This window comes from Ciconia boyciana, chromosome 1 (assembly GCF_034638445.1).
Source record: "Ciconia boyciana chromosome 1, ASM3463844v1, whole genome shotgun sequence".
In the NCBI taxonomy this organism is placed as follows: Eukaryota; Metazoa; Chordata; class Aves; order Ciconiiformes; family Ciconiidae; genus Ciconia; species Ciconia boyciana.
In genome coordinates, this window is record NC_132934.1 from 52,010,265 (window position 1) to 52,032,546 (window position 22,282).

Here is a 22,282-nt window from a genome sequence, read left to right on the forward strand (position 1 = left end):
CTTTGCCTCCATCAGCAACTCTTGTCTGTAAGGCCAGAGGGGTATTTCTGGAAGAAAAGACCCTTTTGTGGATGCTGCTCCCAACTCTGATTATTACCGGGTTGGTTTTCCTGCCACTGATTTTTGTCACACAGCAGGACTGGTCAAGGCATTGCTACTCCTGGAGTCATCAAGCAATAAATCTACTCTTCAGGTGGGCAGGGAAAGATCCTATTCTTGTAACAGATGGGATTAAACAGATAAACCAGGCAGGCTGCTTCCATGAACTGACTCAGTTGCAAAGATTTACTGTCCAAACAAGCTTTTCTCGCTGAGAAGGGCTTGACTGGCCATCTTGTCGCTGTGAAGTGAGCTCATATGGATGGAGGGATATCCAGCTTGCCTGCTCACAGTAAAGGGACATTTCTCCTTCCACCCAAAATCCCCTCACAGAAATCTCTCATGGGCAGATTTGCCCCACGGAAGCTAATCCCTTTCCTTTGTAAAACCATCAGTGCCCAGACCCAAGGCTAGGAATGGGGTCAGACATGGTGCCATAAGCAGCATCCACTGCTGGAGCCATCCCAGATCCTAGCAGCGCTTGAGCTGGCTGGGACTGCAAGCCTCTCCGCCCACACCCTCCAGCTTTCACGATGCCGCATTAACCAACTAGCCATTGCAAATGTAGTTTTAATTGCATTAAAATAAAATTAAGCAAGAGATACGTCAAGCAGGTTGAACTGCAAAGTTTTAAATCGAAATGGAGATACTGGAGGCTTTTAGTCTCCAAGTATCACTACAGGAGGAGCCTTTCCCTGCCCTCTCGTCCAGCCGCCGGGGAGATGGGTGCTACGGCAGCGTGGTGCCCCGGCAGTCACTGATTAACCGCCCACCCGGGGAGGTGCTGCCCACGCTGCGGGTTACGCCTTGACCCCCTGGCTGCTCATTTCTGATGATTGACTTCACTCTGCGGTGTTTTTATAGACCTTTTGCCACAGCACTCATTTCCCACAGCCTTTTTTTTTTCCCTTTACAGTTTCAAATGTTTCAAATGTAGGGAGTGAGCCTGATTTCCACCATCCCTGGCTTGCTTTTTATGGGTAACTCCTCTGCAGCTCAGCCATCAGGCCTGTGTGGATGCAAGGATCTGGCCAGCTTTGGAAATATTTAGGTACAATTCCCCTTCTCACCAGAAAAGCTTATAAACTTCCCAAAACAGAGGTGAAATGGGATTTCTGTGAGCCATCCATGCTACTTGGCTTTTTACCACATGGTGAATATTATCCTCCAGAGAGGAAAATATCCCTCATGGCAGCTTCTCCCTACCCAGCTCCATCTTCGCTGTGCTCTCTAGTGCAGGCACGAAGAGTGCATTGCCAGTGGCATAAGCAGTAACAGGAGATGAAGATGTTGAAATCATATTATATTTATTACATACATGAGATATAAAAACAAATTACCAAAATAGTATCATTTTTTTTGTGAGTCCACAGGACCTTGAAAGAAAAATACATATGTAAAGCAGATTGGTAGACTCGTGACTTTTCTGGTATTGTACGTCTTCCTTTTTTTTCCCCTCACACTCATGAACAAAATACACTCTATGCAATGTGGTTTAAAGATGCTTTACAGGAAAGATATATTTTAGTGCTGAAAACTGCAGTAAACTGTGCTATATTCCATACTGGTGTTAATGAGGAAGTATAATGGCCGTATATATTGCAAACAATAACACAAAAGAAAACAAATAAAATGTTCAGTTTTAAATACTAACATAAAAATAAAATAAACTCCAGGACCACCATGAATTGCTGGGTTGTGATATGTGAATGCGAGTCCTTTCCGTTCTCCGCATCCACTCCTTTTCCTGCAGGCAGAGTTTTTCTCCTCTGGCAATTGCATTTTTTTGTCTCAAAGTCTCTTCTTCTTCTCACACTGCTTGCGAAGTCTTGCTGGAGTCCTGCCCACGGGGCCCAAGTGCTGGTCTGAAGCTGGGACTTCAGTGCAAATACTTTATCTTTCAGATTGTATCCTCAGATACTCTGAGTGGCCAGTGCCAGGCTGGCCATTCCCTTTATACTGTTAACACCATCCAAATAGGGGGGTCTTCAGGAGTGCTTCTGTTTCAGGGAGCACGTGCCACCTTCAACCTCTTCTTTCCCCAACACAATTAGACTTCCTGCACTGTGAAGTGGCAGGTAGTAAAGTGCTTTATACAATGAAATATTTACACTAGGGCTAGGTTCGTTTTTTAACACTTCAAGGACAAAAGCTCAGAGACACTGCATCCTCCAGACCCAGCTCTTCTCTGCGGCCGTGCGGTGGGTGGAGAGCTGGCCTCCGCCTCGCGCCGCGCTTGTGCCAAGGCAGAGGGATTCGATTCACTCCAGCAGCTCCATCCTCACCAGCACTGGCAGAGAATGTAGCCCCTGAAACCTTCAGCAGAGTGACCAGGTTAAAAGCACGCGGTGCCCGATTCTCTTTGACGGGTGCTGTGTCCTAACCCGAGGGGGTGTTTCTAAAGAGTGATCTAAAGAGCTGCTGCAGCCGTCGCCTTCCCCACAGCATCCTCTGGGAGCCTCTGGAAGTCACTCAGGATCCGTGCTGGCGGCACTGGCAGCGGTGTTTTGCTTCTCAGCTGTAGCTTGTGGGCATGCTTTCCCTCTCTAGGGTGGCAATTTAGTCTGGGGCGATCAGTGGCTTCATAGGAGTTGCTCCAACATCGCACTGGAGCAAGACAAGCGTCCGTCCTTCCTTTTGTTTCCCTCAATGTAATGATGAGCTGGGCTCAGGCAAGCCCCTGGCAAGGAAGCTACAGGCAAGTGAATGAACATTGGCTAGGAAGGGTTAAATTAGACAGCGCCTACAACTCTGAACGCCTCGCTACACGTTTTGGCACTATTTTCTTACATTCCAGTTTTCATCCTAGAGGTCTTCTCTCTGTGAAGGCTGTTGCATTTTGTGCATAAAGAAATGCCCTAGCCAGTCGTGCACCTCTAGTTGCAGTCTCTTTTCAAAATCTCCAGGACCTTTCTTCCGAGAGCCGACTTCCACTGATGGACAAAACTCTTCATGTTGACGATGAGTCTGCCCATTCGGACATCCTCGTGTCCTGCCACGAGGTACTCCAAGCCTGCAAACCAGCAAAGCAGTCAGGGACTGCACAGCACTACAATTAAGAGGCCTATTGACACTGCAAAGTCAGCCTGGATACCTAGTCTCATGTAAAAAAGCACTTATATGAAGAAATATTTATACATGTTGATTCTCTCATATATCTGTATATGTATAACTCTATCTATATCTATGGAAAAATGACCCCTGTGGAGCATCTGTCAGTGAGATGCAGTGTACAAACTTTGATTTTGTTAGCTTCTAAATATAAATGGAAGTTTTAATACCTCTACAAGTTTTTATACCTCATTTGGGAACTGCTATTACCTTCATTTGGCAGCCACCTGCCTCACCCCTCCCTGAATATACCTGGGCCTGGAAATGAGTCGGTTTGGCACATTCCAGCAATGACAGCACAGGATGGCCCAGTGCTGGTGTCTTGCTCAAAATGGCCAGTGCCCCCTTGCAGGCAAAGGCACGCTGGACCCTGCCGAGAGGCAATACTAGATTTGCTGGCATGAGCACCCCAGAAGAGCCTGAGGGGATGGCAGTCACGCTGAAAAGAGCTGCATTAAGTTCTGCCTCCACCAGATGTTTTAGAGACATGACAGCAGCATCTGGCGAAGCTTCGCCTCGTGTCCAGAAGGTGCCAGAAAGGGCTGGAGCGCAGCCCCATAGCACCCCACCGCAAGGCTTGCCCCGGGCATCCAGGTCCATGCCTGGCTTTCAGGGCACGACTCAAAGAGCGCTTGGAGCCAGGCAATAACTGCTAAGCCGGAGGACGGGGCGAAGCCTTTGGCTTGAATTAGCTAAAGAAACACTGCCACAGATCCCAACAGCCTAAATGGACCACGAACGTGCTGTGAACCAGGATAACAACGAGGATAATTCCTCCCGTGGCAGGAGGAGCTCCCTGCCAGGGCCAGCATCCTCCTGCAGCACGCTTGGGGTACAGCAAGCATGAGACCCCCCCTGTAGCCCCCTCCTCCTCGCACTGGTCTGGGGAGGACCACACAGTGGTACGAACTAGCCTGGGGGAGATGGGTGTCCCCCAGTGCTCTCGGTCGCCCCACTCCATCCTGGCCACAGCGGGGAGTACGCTCATGTTTTCTTGGGTTTTCATTTTGTAGTTCAGAATAAAGGGAGAGTGTCCCCTAGTTACAGGTCAAGCATGTTTTTCTTTAATTCAATACAATTTGTTATCTACTTCATCTGAGTTTTTGGGCACACACATCCTCTCTTCTGCCAAGTAAACACAGGATACGTGTATGGCAGTATCACCCTTTGCAAGACGTTCGTTTTGGCCATGTCAAGCCTGCTGTTATAAACATCATTCTCCAAGGGCTCCTAAATCTATCTCCTTTGAGAGAGAAATGTGGCATGCATCCTCAGAGAGCAAGCAAATATTGCTGTGGTTGCTGATTCAGTATGGTTTTCTAGATTTTCAACCAGACGTTACAGAAGTGTAAAAATAAAAGGAATCGAATGACTGAGATGCCGCAAGCCAGGACTTGAGGCTGCGAGTTTTGCCCTGTGTTGCTGGCAGGCAGCTCTCTGCTTATTTGTGTCTGTGCTTGGCAGAGCCGAGGAGGGGAAGGGCTCCTGTTCCCTTGCAGACAGCTGAGACCTTTAAACCTTTCAGCTCGGTGTCCCACCAGAAGTCCAGCCTGCCTCTGTGGGTGCGTCCACAGGAGAAGGTGTGCAAGGGTAGTGAAAAATCTTCTTGTATGAACTTAAGCACATTTATAATCTGAAAATAGCGCATGGAGATTTGACAAATGCTTAGAGTTTCCATTATAGCTATATGTCAGGAAATTGTTTTATGTCAGCTTGGCTTTTTATCTGTCTGTTGTTGGTTTATTCATCTGGAGGTCATAAGTTCTTACGCTGATAGAGGGTTAAATCTGCTAACATAGTATTGCTGACCATCCAGAAATGAATGTGGTAGCTAAAGAAAATAATGAAATTTTAAAAAATATTTGGGATCCTTTTTTTCCACTTTGAAATGACTGAATTGTAAAGATGCATTCAGTTGATGTTTTCAAGTTTCCTGTTAGGACGAAACTTCACAACTTCTTTCCAATATGAAATCTGAGATTAATTTATACTCGTGGGACTCCAGCAGCTGCACTTCAAGAAAACACCAAGCTTTGCAGTGTAGATCATGAGAGCTGGCAAGGGGGTAACACCCAATGTGTCAGACGCCTGGATTGTCCCTAAAGACAATTGCACCTCCACCCTTCTGCTGATGTGCAAGAGATCTTCATAGATGCTGTGATTAACGCTGTCTTTTCCTCTGCTGGGGAAAATCAGTGAAGCTACTCTGAGGTTAGTGGAGTCTCAAAGCTGCACGTCAGGTGCAGAGCTGCCCTGCACTATCAGTGTCTGGCAGCTTCCACAGCATTCCTCCAGGTTCATATTAAGGCTTTCTTGCTTGCGTTTGCATTGCATAGGGAAAAATAAAACACCTGTATCTGTTTAATTATAGATTTATGGTGTTTTACCAGTATCTAAACTCTTACTGTGCTTAAACAGCAAAGTCCTGCCTAACGCTGCTGATTCATCCGACCCTTGCACCTGACAAGACTTCCTGACTACAGCTGTGCTATCACGGCAGCTTGCCTTCAAAGCCAAAGATGGTCACTCTGGTGGAGATGAAAGAAGACTGCAAACACCTCATCAATGAATAACCTTTCTGCGTGACACAGCCTTGCAGACAGCCCTTTCCCCCCAAAGGAAATTCCTACCGCTGCACACGTAAGGGACGTTTCAGCACTGAAGTCGACATTTCGATTGGTGATTTCCAAGTGATGTGTGCGCCTTACGGAAAGAAACCCCTTTATCTGAATTAGTTGGTAACTGTTGGTTTATCTCGGAGTTGTAAAGAAAGGTGTGTCAGCTGGAGCTTAGTTTTGCTCTATTGAAGAAAACCCTGAGTCTGCATCTCCTCGTCCGTACCGGAGACGGCATGCACTGTTCAGCCACCACTGGTTATACTCCATTTCAGTGAAAGAAGGTGAGAAAAAAACTGTGAAGCCAAAGCTGCCCTCTCACTGCGTAAGAGAATCTCTTCCAAATCTTGTAGGTGCAAATTAGTGTTACTTTCAAAAAGACACCTTCCCCTGAGTTCACATTAAAACTTCAGTACAATGTCATGACTCAAATTAGATTTAAATGTGTTTTTATGGATTCAAATTAGCATTAGTTTTGAAAAGATATGTCATGTAGTTGTGGCGTGATATGCACCTCCCTCCCTCTGGGAACAGACTGAGACTGATAAAGCTGTAAGACTGTTATTATGCTTCATAAAGAGAAATGCATGTTTGAAAGTCCATAGAATGAACCAAGTTTTTCTCTACAAAATTCAAATTTGATGGAGATTGCTGTTGGAATCCAAATGAGGTAACAGCCAATAATTTAATCAACACTGGGCTGCAATCTCAGCTCATTGCCATGATGGGATGGAGGGGTGGGAATGAAATCTGTGTAAATGTGGTGGGGATGTACTGTTCAGGGAGTCAAACCTACCGGGATTGAGGATGGGACAAGTGCAGCCTCTGTTAGTCCAGGATTCAGGGTAGAGTGTCCTCTTGCCCCGGAGGATCTTCAGCTTTGTAGATTTCAAGACTTTCTTGATCTTCACATTGACTTCTGCATGGGAGCCTTTGTCATGAGCTGACAATATCTTTGTCTTGATCACTGGGAAGACATGAATTCAAAACCAGGAATATATAAACTATTTACAGTGCTCTTTTGGTTTTTTTTTTTTTTGGTCTAATGCAGGTGTCTGGGTGAAGCAGTGAGGACAATTACTTCGCTACAGTGGAGTTAGCCCAATGCTCCTTGCTGGGGAGCCCGGGGTCAGCGCGGCCGCTGGGAAGGCGCATACGTCCCCATACCTATGGGCAGAAACGCTGCCGGTTGGTTTGGCCACGGCCCTGGCCCTGCCATGTGGGCAGCGGGAGAGGTCCAATGACTTGATTTTCAAAACTTGTGAGGGCCCCATTTTCTCCCGGAGCTCAGCAAAGACTTTGGCTTCCTTAGCACTTTTGGAAATCAAGTGGAAAGTCTTGCTTTTAGGGATGGACCTGGAGGCTTTGCTGGCCTTGGCCTGGGCAGGCCAGGCAGCAGGCAGGGGCATGAGGGGCTGCACCCATCCCACCCTGGTGAGCACTCCTGCTGCCAGTCCTCCCGCTTTGCAGAACTGCCAAATCCACATGCAGGGGCAGAGACTGAGATGTTGGTGGGGGCTGAGGCAAATTGTGGAGTATTTTGAGCTCACAGATACCCACAGGCACACCCCTGCCGCCTGGTATCCCACCTGCTGAGCCCCTGTGCGGTGGAGGCTCAGGGCTCAGGTCCCATGCGTGAGCCTCCTCCCGACTGCGCTGATGCCTACACTGGTAGGTATCGCCATACCGTGGTGCTTTATTCAGCGCTGCAGGTTTCAAAGCTCAGGGAAACCTCTCCTCCTACAGTATGGCCTCCTGAAGCTCCTGATGAGCCCCGTAATTCATCTGTCTCTCCAGTTTAGCTGACACCTTTGCACGTTGAGTGATGAAAGGGTGGGAAGCCTGAGTGCACTTTAGATAAGATTTATGAACTTGGGGTTTTTGTGACTTTTTTTAAAATTTCTTATCTTTTGCAAGATTAAACACAGTCACTATCACAGCCAGGGAGCAAAGCAAAGCAGAATCAGATTTTTTCCTAATATCGCTAAGCCAGGGCTATATTTCAGGGCGGCCCCTTGAACTTCCCTTTGTGGGTTGCTCCGCAGCCTGCAGAGGCAGGGGTTATCTCTCTGTGCATTTTCAACTTCAGTGTGAGATGAAACAGGTGCAAGAGACCCTTGGAAGACTGGGAAGGAAGGGAGTGCTACACAGAGCAGTCCTTGCTCTGCTGTGGTATGAAGGAGGCGGTTCACACCGGAGAGGTCTTGGGAAACAAAGTGCCTCCTCTCATTCATTTAAATCCAATAAACACATAGATGATATACATCACCCCATTGCAACAGCTGAGCTTTGCTGACAGGGGGAAGCTCCCAGTAGCTGCCAGAGCCATTTTCTCCATGTAGTGGCTTGTGTGGTGATCACTGTCCCTCCTTATATTCAGTGTAATTCAGATTTAGTGATTTCTAGACTGTTCTTGGGGCACCTAGTCTACAGACAGAGTTTTAGTGACCTGTTTTTGGTAACAGTGCTTTCCAGTCTGTCTTCGACCTAGACAACCTCTTAGGGACCCTTCCAGCTCTTGTCCTCCCATGATTTTGGCACAAGAGTATTTTGGTAGCAAGAGAGGTGGGTAACAGAGGAAGACGCTTCACCCACCTTGACTTGGCACCATGATATCTATACATTTTGGAAAGGTCAAAGATCTGCCCCCAGACTAAGTAGCCCATGGGTTTGCAGGGATGGAGGGGTGCACACAGCAGCACCTCTCACGCTTCACGCTCTTGCATGGCCTCGCAGCACCTCCCTTTACGCCCCTGCCACCTCACCCAAAACTCACCGTAGGTGTATTTCATCCCGCAGAAGACCTTGGGGTTCCCTAAGACTTGCTCTTTACATTCGCATTTACCTGGGGAAAGAGAAGGAAGCAAACAGCTGTGGATTGTACTTAAAGACGGGAGCCTTTGTGAGCAGAGCCTGGGACCTCCCAGAGGTTTTCACGTGGTCCATATGCCCCGTGAAAAAAAAGCCCTATTTTCAGATCCAGGCTGAATATACAATCTTAGTCCAAGGGCAATTATTCCTTGTTTACAATTTGAAGAGAAGGGAAACAAAGGCCTTATTATTTTGCCTTGGGATGCAAATAACACGCATATCTTTCCCCGCGGTATTTTCCACACTGTAATGTACCAGACAAAATTTTAAAAGGAAATGTTGCAGAGGTTAAGGCAGATTAATGACTTCCGTGATCTTAGAACAAAGAATAACATGATATACTTATTTACGTTTAAAATGAAGTTGCCCAGACAAATGATGGAGCTTTCCCCTCAATTAACCCAATTATTGTATCTTCGAGATTTTATCATGCCACTTTCTGAAAGTGGAGGAAATGACGCTTGCCTGCTTGCATGCAGCGATTGCAAGGGAGGACGGCTTGACGCTGCACCATGGGGACAAACTGCCTCGCAGCAACCTCACACAGCACCTGCCTCCTCCAGACTGGGGGGGAAACAACTTCCCCAGCTGAAAACATAGCTGAAATGCTAGGCAATCTCAAATTGCACTGTAAGCTGCAATTGATGACAAAATTGTTGCGGGTATTGGGGAAATAAATTTTTATTTGGAAATTGCCAATTCCCTGCCCGTGAAGTGGCAAAAACCACCCTCTAAATAAAGTTGCTGGTTTGTCCAACATGTAATAGTTCTAGTGAATACAAAGACACATTTAAAACATGATGGACAAAATAAAGAGAGTGTTCAGCCTTGAAATTCAGAGCTGGGGCTGCAAATTCAGGCAGGCAACTCTTGCCTTACCGACAGCTAAATGCTGGGTGCAGGCTTTCAGTGTGGAGCATCTTCCTAAAGGGTTTGCACGTCCTCACATTGATGGGACAAGCCACAAGGCTCCTCCAGCTCATGGCGGGGAAGGAGGTGGTCGCACAGGACATTAAAGGGGGAATGTCCATCTCCTCCTGCAACTGCCAGGGCACTAATTACAAGCAAGTGGAGAAGAGTGTATCCGTGCCGGCTGTTGGCAGGAGGGATGGGGCAGGGAAACACATGCGAAACCGCTGTCCTACCGGAGTGCCGGAGTGCTGAGAAGCCCTGCTCGTCCTCCCAGCCCCAGGCAGGCTCGCTCTCGTTGAGCACTGCCTGGAAAGGAGGTGCTTCGTGGTGCCAGGTCACGTCCAAGCTGTTGGGGGGAAAGGGAGATGGTCAGCCTTCCCCTGGAGCCGGCGGAAAGCAGGGCCACTACCAACCCGTCCTCCAGGCGCAACGTGACTGCACGTCTTGGTGGTGTTAAACGCAAGGGGCAGTTTTGGAAAGTGAACAGGTTGGGTGTTGTCAGAGTGGGTCATGAATCCATTTTGGGTTTAAAATGCTTTATAGGGGTTTATATGCTATAAATATCCCCAGCATGGTAATAAAAAGCAACATATAAGATCCAGAGAGTTGGTTATTATTAAAATGTGCTGTCTTCTAAAAGTCAGAGCCTGACTCTAAGTCCAGCGCAGTCAATGCAAGCTGAGTTGCAACAGAACAAGATTAACCTTTAATCTTGCTCTGATCTCCCCAGGGCTCACATTTTGCTCATGGAGAGGAAGCAACGGTGAAGCTTATGGAAAACACTCCATGCATTAACACCAGCACCGAGAGCCAATAATCCAACCTTGCTGGTGCCCTACTACAGTGTGCCAGGCACCCAGGTGAACTGCAGCCTCAGCTCCCACTCCATCCCCAATTCCTGACCATACCAAACCCCAAATATTTTATATAATGGATATTTTTCAGACCGTGTGCCATCCATAAATCAGGTCGGAGCAGTGCCGTTCCTGGGATGGAGATCGCGGGGGGATTGCTGAGGCTGGGGGGGGTGGCCGGGACCCCCAACTCACCTGCTGCTGCGGCAGTCGCCGGTGCGGGGGTCGCAGCTGTGGGCGCAGTCGCAGGGGCGGCAGCCGTAGGCACCGAAGCCCCAGTAGCCAGGGAGGCAGCGGTCGCAGCGGGGCCCCGCCACACCGGGCTTGCAGGGGCAGTCGCCGGTGCTGGGGTCGCAGAAGGTGCGGGGACCCAGGGGGAGCGCGGCCGATCCCAGGGGGTGGCAGGAGCAGGCTGCAGGGGACACCATGGGGGAAGAGAGAGCATCTGTAAGTGCAAAAGCTCTGCGGGATGAAGGCGCAGGAGATGCCTGCGAAACTGCTGCTCTGCCTAGGGACAGTGATGTTTCTGGGCTTTTTTTTCCTCTTGCCCGTATAAATCTGACCAGAATCTCCCTTTAGAAACCGTATGACTTTAACTTCCGTGAGGTATCTTAATTAGTCAGCCTACCTTGGTTTTGCATTATGTCTTGCCAAACAGGCCTTTATTACTTTCCTTATAGCGTCTGGACCCCAGTCCAGCCAAGTACCCAGGGATGTGCCTGGCTCACAATGATGTTTAAGCAGCTGTGGGTGCTTCATTGCAAAAATGAATCAGAGCTTTCTAAAGTAGTAACAACTGTCTTGCATCCAGAAGGTTAAAAAAACCCCTCAGAACAGTCATTTTAATTAAAGTGGAGGCTGAGCAAAAAGTACCCCTCTGTCTCTGTCTGATTTTCTTCTAAAGCCATCGTTTCAAAACCTTAAAAAAACCAAGTGAGGGCACCGACGGCTCAGAGGTATACTTTTGCATATACTCCAGGACATGGGTTTGCAGAGTGCATGTCAGAAACGCCAGCTGCTCTTTTTTCCTCCCCCACAGCCCCTTGCAGCAGAACGATGCACTGGAAGCGTACTGGGACACACTGGGAAAAATGGCCATTCTCACAAATCAGAAAGGATGCCCTAAAATAGGTGGTGTGAAGTTTTCCTTGCATAGTTCTTAGGATTTGTTTTTGCATAAATGTAATTTGTGTCTGTTGCAAGACTACAATCTTTTTCCCCCCAAATATGTTAATCTTTTCAAAGATCAGGAATATAGTTATCAAAAGTGTGAACCAAACCTCCGACCATTTGGCCTGGCCAGCAGGCAACGCGGTGCCCTGAGGGACCAGTTTCTCCTTCCCTCAGGGTCTGGTTCTCTGACCAGGACGTGTTATGGTCAGCCTTGTGCATTATGGCAAAAAATTACCTGCTGAAAGACTTTTGTCCAAAACTCCCTTTACACAAAAATTGGATTTCCTGAGAAAATTTTGTTTGGAGGGAAAATTTTCACTGAATTCTAATATGAATATTTTTTTTTTGCAGCTGTGAAGGCAATAAAGCAGAAAAGCCACTGCATGCAAAACAACCTTTCTTTTTCTTAAAATACTTTTTGCTGTGCACATACATTTAATTTTGCTCTGACAACATTTTTGTGGTTTCAAGGATTTGACATACCTGGAGTGTTGTTTCAAAATATTAAAGGATAGATTAATATTGGCAGTTAACTTAGAGGCGACTACAATTCCAAAATCTTTGCCAAAGTAATCCCCAAATTTTCCCCACCCTTTCCATTCCCAAACAAATATAATTATATAAAATTAAAAGATTAGAAAGCCTCTCCACAAACTGCATAACTAGCTGCAGGCAGTGAACTCCAGTACCTTTAATAGCATAGTTTTCAACAGGGCTCGCCGAGACTCACATACCTTTCTCCTGAAGTCTGTGAAGTGTTTTACACCTGACGCATGTAGCCAACTGCTCTCTTTTCCTACTAGATGTGGTGGGTATTTCTGGCATTCTTCAGCCCCTTCGGGGGAAATATCAAGCACTTAAAGCTCTTCTATTCTCCTGCAGTCAGTGAGCTAAACCCACTGCTCAGAGAGAAATTTCGTCCTGTTTCAGTTGGGTTTCAGCTCAGTTTTACGCCCAACTCTATTGGGGATGGAACTTTTTATGGTTTAGATAATGCTTTCACACAATTTTTTTCCTAATGGAAAATTTAATGGCAGTGGCAACACCATGGTGAGGCAAGAATATTAAATTTACAAAGGCTGTTATGAAAAATACAGCAGCAAGCTCATAGGCAATTAAAATGGCAATTAAAAATGAGAATGTAGTTGGCTATACTTTTTAATAAAAGCTGCAAAGAGATGTGTTGTAAAGGTTGGTCATTTCTACAAGGGCTGCGCACCCACCTCCATGGACCCCGTCTTTCCTGGCTGCTCCCCTATGAGCTACCAAGGCACTGACCTGCTTTCCATTGGCAGCTGGTGAATTGAAGCTTTTTGGTCTTGCACCTTGGGTGGAGGTCCAAGATGACACTAAGTGCCGTTAATCTGGATGCTTTGGGTGGCAAAGTTACAACACAGTAAACCTTTGTGATGTGCTGCAGTGGGAACGTGCTGAGCAATGCAGAGACATAAAATGCAGCCCATCACTAGGCACCGAGCACAGAAATGAGACTCTCGAGCTCAAATGTGAGCGCATTGTACCAACTTTGAAAGAAATGCATGAAAACAGGACCGAGTGCTTCCATGCTATGGCAATGGCAGGAAGAAAAGGACTGCAGGACTAATTATACAACATTTGGCAGCTGCAGCTACTGCTCCCTCATGGGCTGCTGCTGCTGGGTGTTGGTTTTAGACCCTGTTTTCCTCCTTCCACCCAATCTGCACCTCACTTTAGCACAGGTAGTAGGAGACCCACCTCCAGGAAGGTCAGAGGAGCAGCTGAGCAGCAGATAAAGCAGCTACATATAGTGTTGGATGGCACTTTGTTGTGGATACATGGGCGCAGAGCGTGAGACTCTCAGTGAGAGGCTTTGGGACGGTGTGCCGAAGCCTTCTCATGTGCCGTGGCCACCCCACCATGGAGGCTAGGGGTTTCCACGGCCACGGGAGGTCCAGTGAGAGAAGGGCTGGCTGGGCACCACTAGCCTGGGACCAAGAGAAACCTTCCACAAGCTTGATCTTTGTTGCTTTCTTTTTGATTTGTAAGCAGCATCATTAAAATGCTAGTTTACCACTCTGGACTACATAGCAATATTTTGCACGTGACTTCCACGCACATATGAATTAACAGTCACCTGTCCCAGCGTCGCATGTGCTGATTGGGATCAAAACCCAGTGAGTGGGACTCCAGTGGAGCTGGATTTCCCCAGCCTGGATTGGTGATACTGTTGTGGTTTCTTCAGCTGCCAGCTAACCTTTTGAAATGACAAATATTTACCCTCAAAACCCTACAGTTTAAAAGCAAAAATAACCTCGGCAATTATAAACCCCGATTTATTGTCTGCAATTGTACTGTAGCTGAGGCTTAAAAATTCATGAGGGACGTAAAGAAAAGGATCGATAGGTATGGCAAGGGGAAAGAGTCATCAGATTGCTGTTTTAAATGGCAGAACGTCTCATTTTATCGGGTACACACCTACACCTGAGCAAATATTATATACGCTCTTCGACTACAAGAATCTTTAAAGTATCCTTAAAGATTATGGCTTAACAACTCCTTTATTTACTTTGACCTTGGTATTTTTAAATTTCCAATGCTACCCTGCGGTTGAGCAATAATGGTGCCTTGAGCCAGAAGCAAGCAGGCAACGCCATGGCCGCCCCGGAAAGAATAACAGGGCACCACACACACCCGTTGTTATTGCAGATCATGGCACAGTCCTTGGAAATGTGCCAGGCATAGGCTGTAATCGGTCTTATATAATTTAATTTAACAGTCATTAGTCTTTTGCTACAGCCCTGCAAGCTGCCGGCCTCCCCATGAGATGCTGGGTCCCCCGGTGCAGGGAGCAGCCCCAGCAGCAGAGACCAGAAGGGAAACGGTGAAGGTGTCTTAGGGAGGAGAGCATTTGTGAGGGTTTGAAAAGCCCAGAGAGAAATAATCTGTGTGTTTGTGTCAATAGGGTCTCTGGAAGGAAAGCATTCAGATAATCCCTACATTTTTGTGGAACCTAGTTTATGCCAGGGCAAGTTGTCTCCCTGAGATACTTGAGTACTTCATGCTCTGTAATTCATAAATACCCTCCCCCAAAAAAAGAAACAGAGTAGATATACTTAATGCAGAAAGTAAATAAATGTAGACTTTTTCTCACTGTACTCAAGGCTATCTTACAGTTCTTGTCAAATATATGTTACTTTTCGCTTTTAAATACCAGAGTTCATGAATACATAGTGGTCCATAAAGAGGCTGGACTGTTGCATTAAAGAGTAACAGAAACAAATTTATAGTCTTTATGTCAGACACACATTTTTGGAGCTGAAAAATGTGGAAAGTGGAATGCCACGGGCCAGTGATTTAGAGATGAATACCGAAAGCTGAGAGGACCGAGCACCGGCATTTGTGCCTGCTGTTACGTCAACAAAAATACCCATTAATCATCTCATCTCCACAGCTTCCTTCTGCCCAGAAGGGCTGGGAGAAACTTTTTAATCAAGTCTCCTGGGATTTGGCTAACATATAGCTAATGACGTGATGTAATGCCTGACTTCATTGGTGCTGGTCTAACTTGCACACAGGCACACGAACGCTGTTGGCAGCCTTCCCTTCGACCCGTGGAAGTTTTGCAGCAATATGTCCTGAGACCTCTGTTTCCACCTGGTTTTGCAAGGAAGGAGGCTCCATGTTGGCCAGCCCAGGAGGTGCCATTTGACTCCCTCTCAGACCGTCCAAACAGCCGCAGGATTTGGACTGGGTTTTTTGGCATGAGGAAAACCCCACAATGGGTCCCTTGTGAAACTCCATCTCCTCGATGGGCTGCATGAGATGTCGCAGGAGATGGCAGACACTCCTACCACCTCCAAGGTGAAGGGCATTATTTTCAGGTGTCCAGAAGACCACACTCAGATCAGTGCCAAAGCTTGACTTGGCTTCAATAGCCTCGGAAAAGTAGGTGCTCTTCCCTGATGGGAGCTGGCACGTAAGGAGCATCAGGAATTACAATCCTAGTGAATGTAGCACAACTGCAGTAAAAGCGCATTTTGGAGCTTGAGGGTCCCATACAGAATTTATTTCAGTCTTTCATCCTGCATTATCTAGCAGGAGTCAACTAACCCAGTTGTTATTTTATCAGCAAGGCTGAATCCATAAGAGTTAGAAAAAACCCCTCAAGCCCCTGCTTTGGCTCTAAGTGCAAGACTTAAATCTGTTTTTTTACTAATGAGACTCCAAAGCAAAAGTTTGTTGCAAAAGTTCTGGCAATAATTATGGAGGGAAAGTATCTGATGTTTCAGAGAATGAGACTTGGGACTTCAATGTACACAAGCAGGTAAAAGAACTTTAAAAAGTAATTACATTCACTGTTTAAAAAACAAATTTGTGTACATACTACGGCAGTGAAATAATTATTTACCCAAGTAATGGAGAACTGTGGTCAATTCTGTTTTTGTAAAAGGAATCAGGGCTGTAACACAGGGAGTTCAGCTGTTACTGTTCCTCCTTGCAACGAGTGAAAGGTGAAGAGGAGAAGGACTTCTGTGACAGCCTGGAGGGGCCACAGGGAGTCTCACGAGGATGATGCACAGTGAGGGAGAGGGACAAAAGCGGTCATTCCCCTCCTGACCCCGCAGATGAAAGTGAAACCGCACACACCGTCCCAGCCCCGGTTGCAGCTCCCCACCCCAGAAGGGTTTCTCTTCCTTTAAACGCAGGCACTTCTCCTTTGGAGGCAGGAGATGTGCTCAGTGTCCCCTCAAATGACACAAGCAGGGTGTCAGTCAGATTTTTTTCTGCCTCCCATGAAGGTCCTCCTCCAGATTTGGGTCAGTGAGGAGAAATCTGGTGAAGCCAGTGGGTGGCTGTAGGCGCAGAGCAGAGAGCATGCCTGCACCCTGTATTTAGCTGACCAGGGTAATGTGCTCAGCGCGGTTTGGGGATCCGGAGTCCCCCACGGTGAGTCATCATCCTCACAGTGGTCCCTGGGGAGCGTGGCTTTTGGATCACTGCTTTTGCTTGAGAAATATTTAATTTCACATGTGTCCAAGTCATTGCCTTTGGCCTGGCCTCCTTGGTGTCACACCTTCTGGAATATCACTTAACTCGTGTTCCCGTCTCTCCCTCCATACCCACCTGCTGCTGCTGCGAACACGCACTGGTGGGCGATGTTATTTATCAGCTGCACCCCTGTTGGCTGAGGCACCCTGCTTCTGGGGTTGTGGCAATCACCAAACAAGGAGAACATGCAAACATGATGCAGCTTTTGCTCTCCAAAAATAGCAGGAGAAAGTCAATGAATCATCTCTCTTCCCCTGCCCCCAGGCTACAGGCATCCTCAGGACAGATTTGTCAACAGCATCTGCAGGCTTTTGCCCCGCAAACCGCACCATTGCTTTTTGCAAACAGCATCAATAAGGGAATTCAAAGAACTTCCTGTCCCTGAAGCAAGAAGGTTGCTCCAAGGAGAAGCAGGAAGATCTCACCTTTCCTTTGACGCCCTCCCACTTAACAGAAGCATTTTACTAATAAAAGGTCTCTGACTTACGTTTGCAGGCATCCGGGGCAGAGAAGGGCTTCCTGAGGTCCCGGTAGAAGCCTGGCTTGCAGCGCTGGCAGTGCTGCCCTTCCGTGTTGTGCTGACAGTTGTCGCAGACGCCACCGCTGCGATTGCCCGATGCCAGCCACGCATCCATGTCAAAATGACAAGTGTCGGCATGCCCATTACACTTGCATGCTGAGACAAAGCCAAAGGGAACAGAAAGACTCATTAAAGCAGTGAAAGATGTTGATCTATAGAAGAGAGACACAAAAACCCAAACCACGTTTTGGAACGGGAGACCTGACCTATAAATCCGTTATTCATTCAAATGCATGAAGTATCATCACATTTTCATCCATGTTTCCCAACCTCTAGAGGTGACATTTAAGAAAAAAATAACTTCTTTAACTCTTTCATTTCTAGTATGGCTTTCCCAGTACAAGGGCAGCAGCATGGTCAGGCCAGTGCAGGGAGACGTCCCACATTCACTGGTCCTGCTGGGGCTGAATCCTTCCCTCCCTGCTTTAGAAATCAGCAGTGCCCTGTACAGCATCTGCCACGTGGGTGCTGTCAGGATGCTCCTTGCAAGTGATAGAGGGAAAATGCAGGTGGAGGGGAGGTGCGTGAGAGAGGGTGAACATCCCCCTTTCCCTGCGCTGGCAGTGCAGGAAGTCTGGATGCCCACACACCTGAAGTCAGGGGCCAAGTAAGATCTGTTCCAACCCCTGCACATCATATACTGCTGGTGGAAACAGGGGCTCACTGTCACTCCCTTGGGGAACGTCCGTACTGCAGCGAGGTACATCCGTACACAGCCCACACTGGCAGGCTGATGCTAGCTTAAGTGTTGACAACATGGCAGTCACAGCAGGACGGCGCTTAGCATGCCTGCAAACCTTCCTGGGGTGGTGCAGTTAATCCTCAGCACCCTTCTGGCTAGACTGCTGCTGTTACCAAAGCAGATCACCTCGTGACCTCTGCGGTCCCCTGCAGCCTGCACTCACCCCGAGCATCCCTCCCCGGCACCGCAGAAATAATCCTCAAACGTCCCCAGAGCCTGCAGCTCCTCCTGCCCCCAGCAGCCGGGGGCTGAGCAGAGCCCACATCCAGCAGCAGAAGGCTATACCTCCTGCAAACAGAAGGCCATACCTCCCGTGTTTGTCAGCGGTGCCCATGGAGGGGACAATGCTGGCCCTCCATCACCTCCAAGGCACCCTGGCAGGCTGCAGTCTGCCTGCGACAGAAGACCACATCTCAAGGAGATGCAATCCCACAGAAAGGCTGCACCAACAGACAACGTGGTCTCATGAGGATTTCCAAGCAAGAAGCTTTGTGAACAGGGCTGTCCCCACCATATAAACATGCGGTGGGCACTGGGTGGGAGAGTGGCACTGGGTCTGCACTTGCTGAGCAAACACCTGCCCATCACCCCAGTATCTGCTGCCTCTTGGAAACACAGGAGAAAGGTGCGCAAGGAGGAAACATTTTGCTCTGGCAGAGGCTCTGGAGACACGTTCCCAGCTGGTTACTTACACTGACACTCTTTGGGAGCTCCAGTTTTGCCATCGGCAGCCTGCCAAGGCTGGTCGTTGTAGAGCGGGGCGCAGTGCTGGCAGTGGGACCCTGCTGTGTTGTGCTTGCACATGCATTTCCCATGGACCTAGTAGGGGAAAGAGAGCAAGGATCACCCACAGCAAAGCCCAAAGAGTCTCTGGGGCACGAGCAATGCCCAGGTACAGGAGATACTGCACCAGCTATAGACTAGAAAGAGGGCCAGCACAATGTCTGTCTTGGTATCTTGAACTAGACAAATAGTCTGCAGTTACGTTTTCAATTAGATTAGTATTTGTGGATCTGCATGTCATGGTACTGTATAATCACACCTTTTTTTTGAGATCTTAAAGGATGTTTAGCAGAGAGTTTCCAGCTGCAGCATGAATTTCCAGGAGAGATTAAAAAAAGCGAAGATCCAAAGCATCCTTGGGACACACTGTAAAACCTTTCTCTTTTTCTCCCTCCCAAACACAAATATACCTCTGCAGCACTGCAGGGATAGCACTCACAACCTCAGCACCCAGCTCTGTGTGCCCAGCCATCAACAACATAAATAAGTACGAGAAAAAAAGAAATTCAACCCCCTGAAACATAGATATCTACTCATCCTAGGCAGAGTTTTTGTCCCACAAAGGAAGAACCAGGGATAGCACAAAGACCGTGAGTGACTATACTTGGATATCCTCATGACAGATAGGTAATTTAACAGCTAGACAGCCTAGTGTAAGAGGGTAATTAGAGATGAAAAGCCAGCGTAGCACACTTGGTGCCAGCTGCTGTGTCAGCCGCTGGCATTACTCACGCTGTTGGCAAATGCAAAGAAAACAGGACGTAGCCAGAGGGCAAGAGCAGCCCAGCAGCCCCTAGATGCAATGAAATCAAGCTCTGAAGCAGTACGGCTCTGCCAGCAAGGCTGAAGGCCCTGCCTTTTGCCGTGGAGCGTGGCAGGCAGCTACCTACCGTAGTTATTTTGGGGGCTGCCTGTGCTTGCAGCTTTCCTCTGCTTGACATTTTGTTTTTAAATACAGATTTACTTAGAGCATTTCAGCTGCAAGTCTCTCCAGCTGCCTGATGCACGGCCAGGCTGAAGGTACGACTGGCGTCCTGCATTTGCTGAAACACAAGCTGAGCGGTGCCTCCCCACCCCGGTGCCCCTTCCTTCACCAGTCGCGGGGAAAGTGATAGAGAAAGGAAGTCAATAAACTGAGCGTGGTCCAGCTTCTCCTGCTGCTCAGTAACGAGCCAGAGACCTCAGCCTGCCCTGCCAGCGTTGCCCCATGCTCATGCCACAGGTTGGCCATAAAACCGATGGGGCTGGGGAGCTGCACCGGCTGCTTTCGGCATTGGGAGCAACACAAGGCGGTTGGGGTAGCTGGTGATCCAGCCCGGAGCTGGGCCATGGCTTTAACTGCTACTGGAAAATGCTGCCTTCCACTCTGTTTTAACTTGTGGTTTTACAAGTGTGCTGTTCCTAACTGTATGACTTGCTGCCAAGACCTGCCATGAAAAAGGTTCCTGTGAAAAACCTGAACAGTAAACAAAACAGAAGAGGAGCTTAAACATGTTGTAAACAGCTCCTGCTTGTTACGTAGGTGCACACCACCCCCTCGGCTAATGATGACTTTCTGATTTATTTATTTTTAATTAATAGGTTTCAGCTGCTATCTCAAGGGGTCGGATGTAACCGGTACAGATAAAACTTCAAAACTGACCTTGAAAGACTTTTCAGCAGCAATGCAAATAATAGCAAAATCTTTCAAAAACTTTTCAAGTGATCCTTTCCTGCCTTATTAAAATGTCTGGATCATCAAAGCAGGAATAAGCAAAATACAGTACAGCAACTGGACTGCATAAGCAATGGACAGATACAGACGGAGTCAGACAGAATGCACAAGCATCTAAGCTAAAGTGCAAATACTGAGATAACAACGCTTTCTGTGGTATTTTGGCCTCATCGCAGATATCAGTTGGTCTCACCGCAGATACTAGTTGGTCTGTCTGGCTTATCATATTGATATATGCTTAAATGTGTGCTAATGGTTGAAAAGAATGAGAAGCAAATGTAGAAAACAAAACAAATTTGCAGAGGGAATATTTAGTTCTCAAAGTGTGCCTTGTGTTTTCATATTTTCATTTTTGCTACCACCTGCAAAACATTCTTCAAACTCTCAGATGCCTTGCTTTCCTAAATCAACACTGCAATAAAATTTCTCTCTCTCTTCTATATTTTTTAGGCAAATTCCACACACAAATCAGTGTTACAGAGCTACTTTACACACATTTGAAAGCATCCACCCACATGGAAACAGAAAACGGTTAAACTCGTATTAGTCGTGTGGTCATCTTCTGGTGGTTTTGATGGAGGCCTAACTCTTTGATGCCATTTTTTGGTAGGGGTTTCTTGCAAGCCCTTTGGCCATTGAGTCGTTAGCACTAAAGAGGCTGTAGTAGCCTGAACCACATCTGTGGCCAGAGAAATCCTTCAGCTTGTTCCTCACCAGACTATCCCAAGCTGTTAGGGTAGAGGCACCCACCAGACCCAGGATGCATGTGATCAGGAGTGGAAGGTGACCTGAGGGAGCCAGAGGGTGCCATGGTCAAAACCAGGTGGTCTCTTGGTGCTTTGGCGATCGTGGTGCCAAAGTAAGAAAGACGTGGGAGAAGACTTGCAAACAGGGGTTTGTCTCAGACATGGGGACTCTTGGGATTACTGTGCGGACGTGTGCTCCCCCTGCCTGTGCCCACAGCCTGCAGCCTCACCCCTCAAATTCAGCTTCCCCCTTGCCAAAGCCCCACAAGGAATCAGTGGGGATTTAATCAGTTCAGCCAGCAGCTGCCCAGCATTAATAATATACGACTCTGAAACTCAGCAGCACCTAAGAAATCCTCAAAGGATTAAGCATCCCAAGACACCAGCAGAGAGCGAGGCAAAACTCCCCGCCGAGGAGCATTCATGGTCCCAAGGCATAAGAGCCTGCGTTTTCTGAAAGCCCAAGTACTGTATAATAGAGCATGCCACGTTGCCAGAATAGGGGGAGGTGGGTGGAAATAAAACAGAAGAGGACGGGTATCCCAAGACCCTGATGTGCAGCCATTAATTTGGCACGCTGAGCTAATAAGTAAACTGCTGAATAGCTGTGCGCCAAACTTCTTAATCTGTATATGAACTCTAAAGAAAGTGGTTTTTTAAAACTTAAAAAACAATATCAAATCAAGCAATTCAAACCAGCTGGTGTTTAGAGAGCCCTCAAGGCAGAGCAGGGCATGATGCTCCTTGTATTGATTGCTTGTAAATGCACGATGCACCCAGGAGGGAAGGAAATGAATGGTCTGGCTGAAAAGATTAATAACAGAATAGTGCGATTCCGACTTCTGCATACGGGCAAGTGCAGGACCAGCACAGAGGCCTGTAGGTGCGGGCTCCCCAGCCAACTCGGCAGGGCTGGAAACCTGCTCCTGGGGCCAGTGCTGAGCACCTGGTGGGTGCTGCTGCAGCCTGGGTCAGGAGGAGCCACGCATTCCTGGTCCTTATCACAAGGGTGCTGCTTTGCAGTCTCCTCCAGGGGTTATCACAACCAGATGCA

The 22,282-nt window shown here is 47.7% G+C and overlaps 1 protein-coding gene across 5 annotated transcripts in view; it reads right to left on the reverse strand.

The window, feature by feature from the left end:
- Positions 1 to 1,394: 1,394 nt before the first annotated feature.
- The window catches only part of NTN4 (netrin 4), a 50,448-nt gene continuing 29,560 nt past the window's right edge, over positions 1,395 to 22,282 (reverse strand). For 4 of the 5 annotated variants that reach the window (XM_072865663.1, XM_072865678.1, XM_072865668.1 and 1 more), the window contains 7 exons: positions 18,678 to 18,804; positions 17,151 to 17,339; positions 10,658 to 10,874; positions 9,842 to 9,954; positions 8,602 to 8,670; positions 6,622 to 6,792; positions 1,396 to 3,112 (listed from right to left, as the gene is read on the reverse strand). In XM_072865663.1, coding sequence (XP_072721764.1) covers positions 2,976 to 3,112; positions 6,622 to 6,792; positions 8,602 to 8,670; positions 9,842 to 9,954; positions 10,658 to 10,874; positions 17,151 to 17,339; positions 18,678 to 18,804 — 1,023 coding nt within the window. In that variant the 3' untranslated portion in view covers positions 1,396 to 2,975. Of the gene's footprint in view, positions 3,139 to 6,621; positions 6,793 to 8,601; positions 8,671 to 9,841; positions 9,955 to 10,657; positions 10,875 to 17,150; positions 17,340 to 18,677; positions 18,805 to 22,282 lie in introns of all 5 variants that reach the window. The other variant, XM_072865659.1, reaches the window with a different exon arrangement.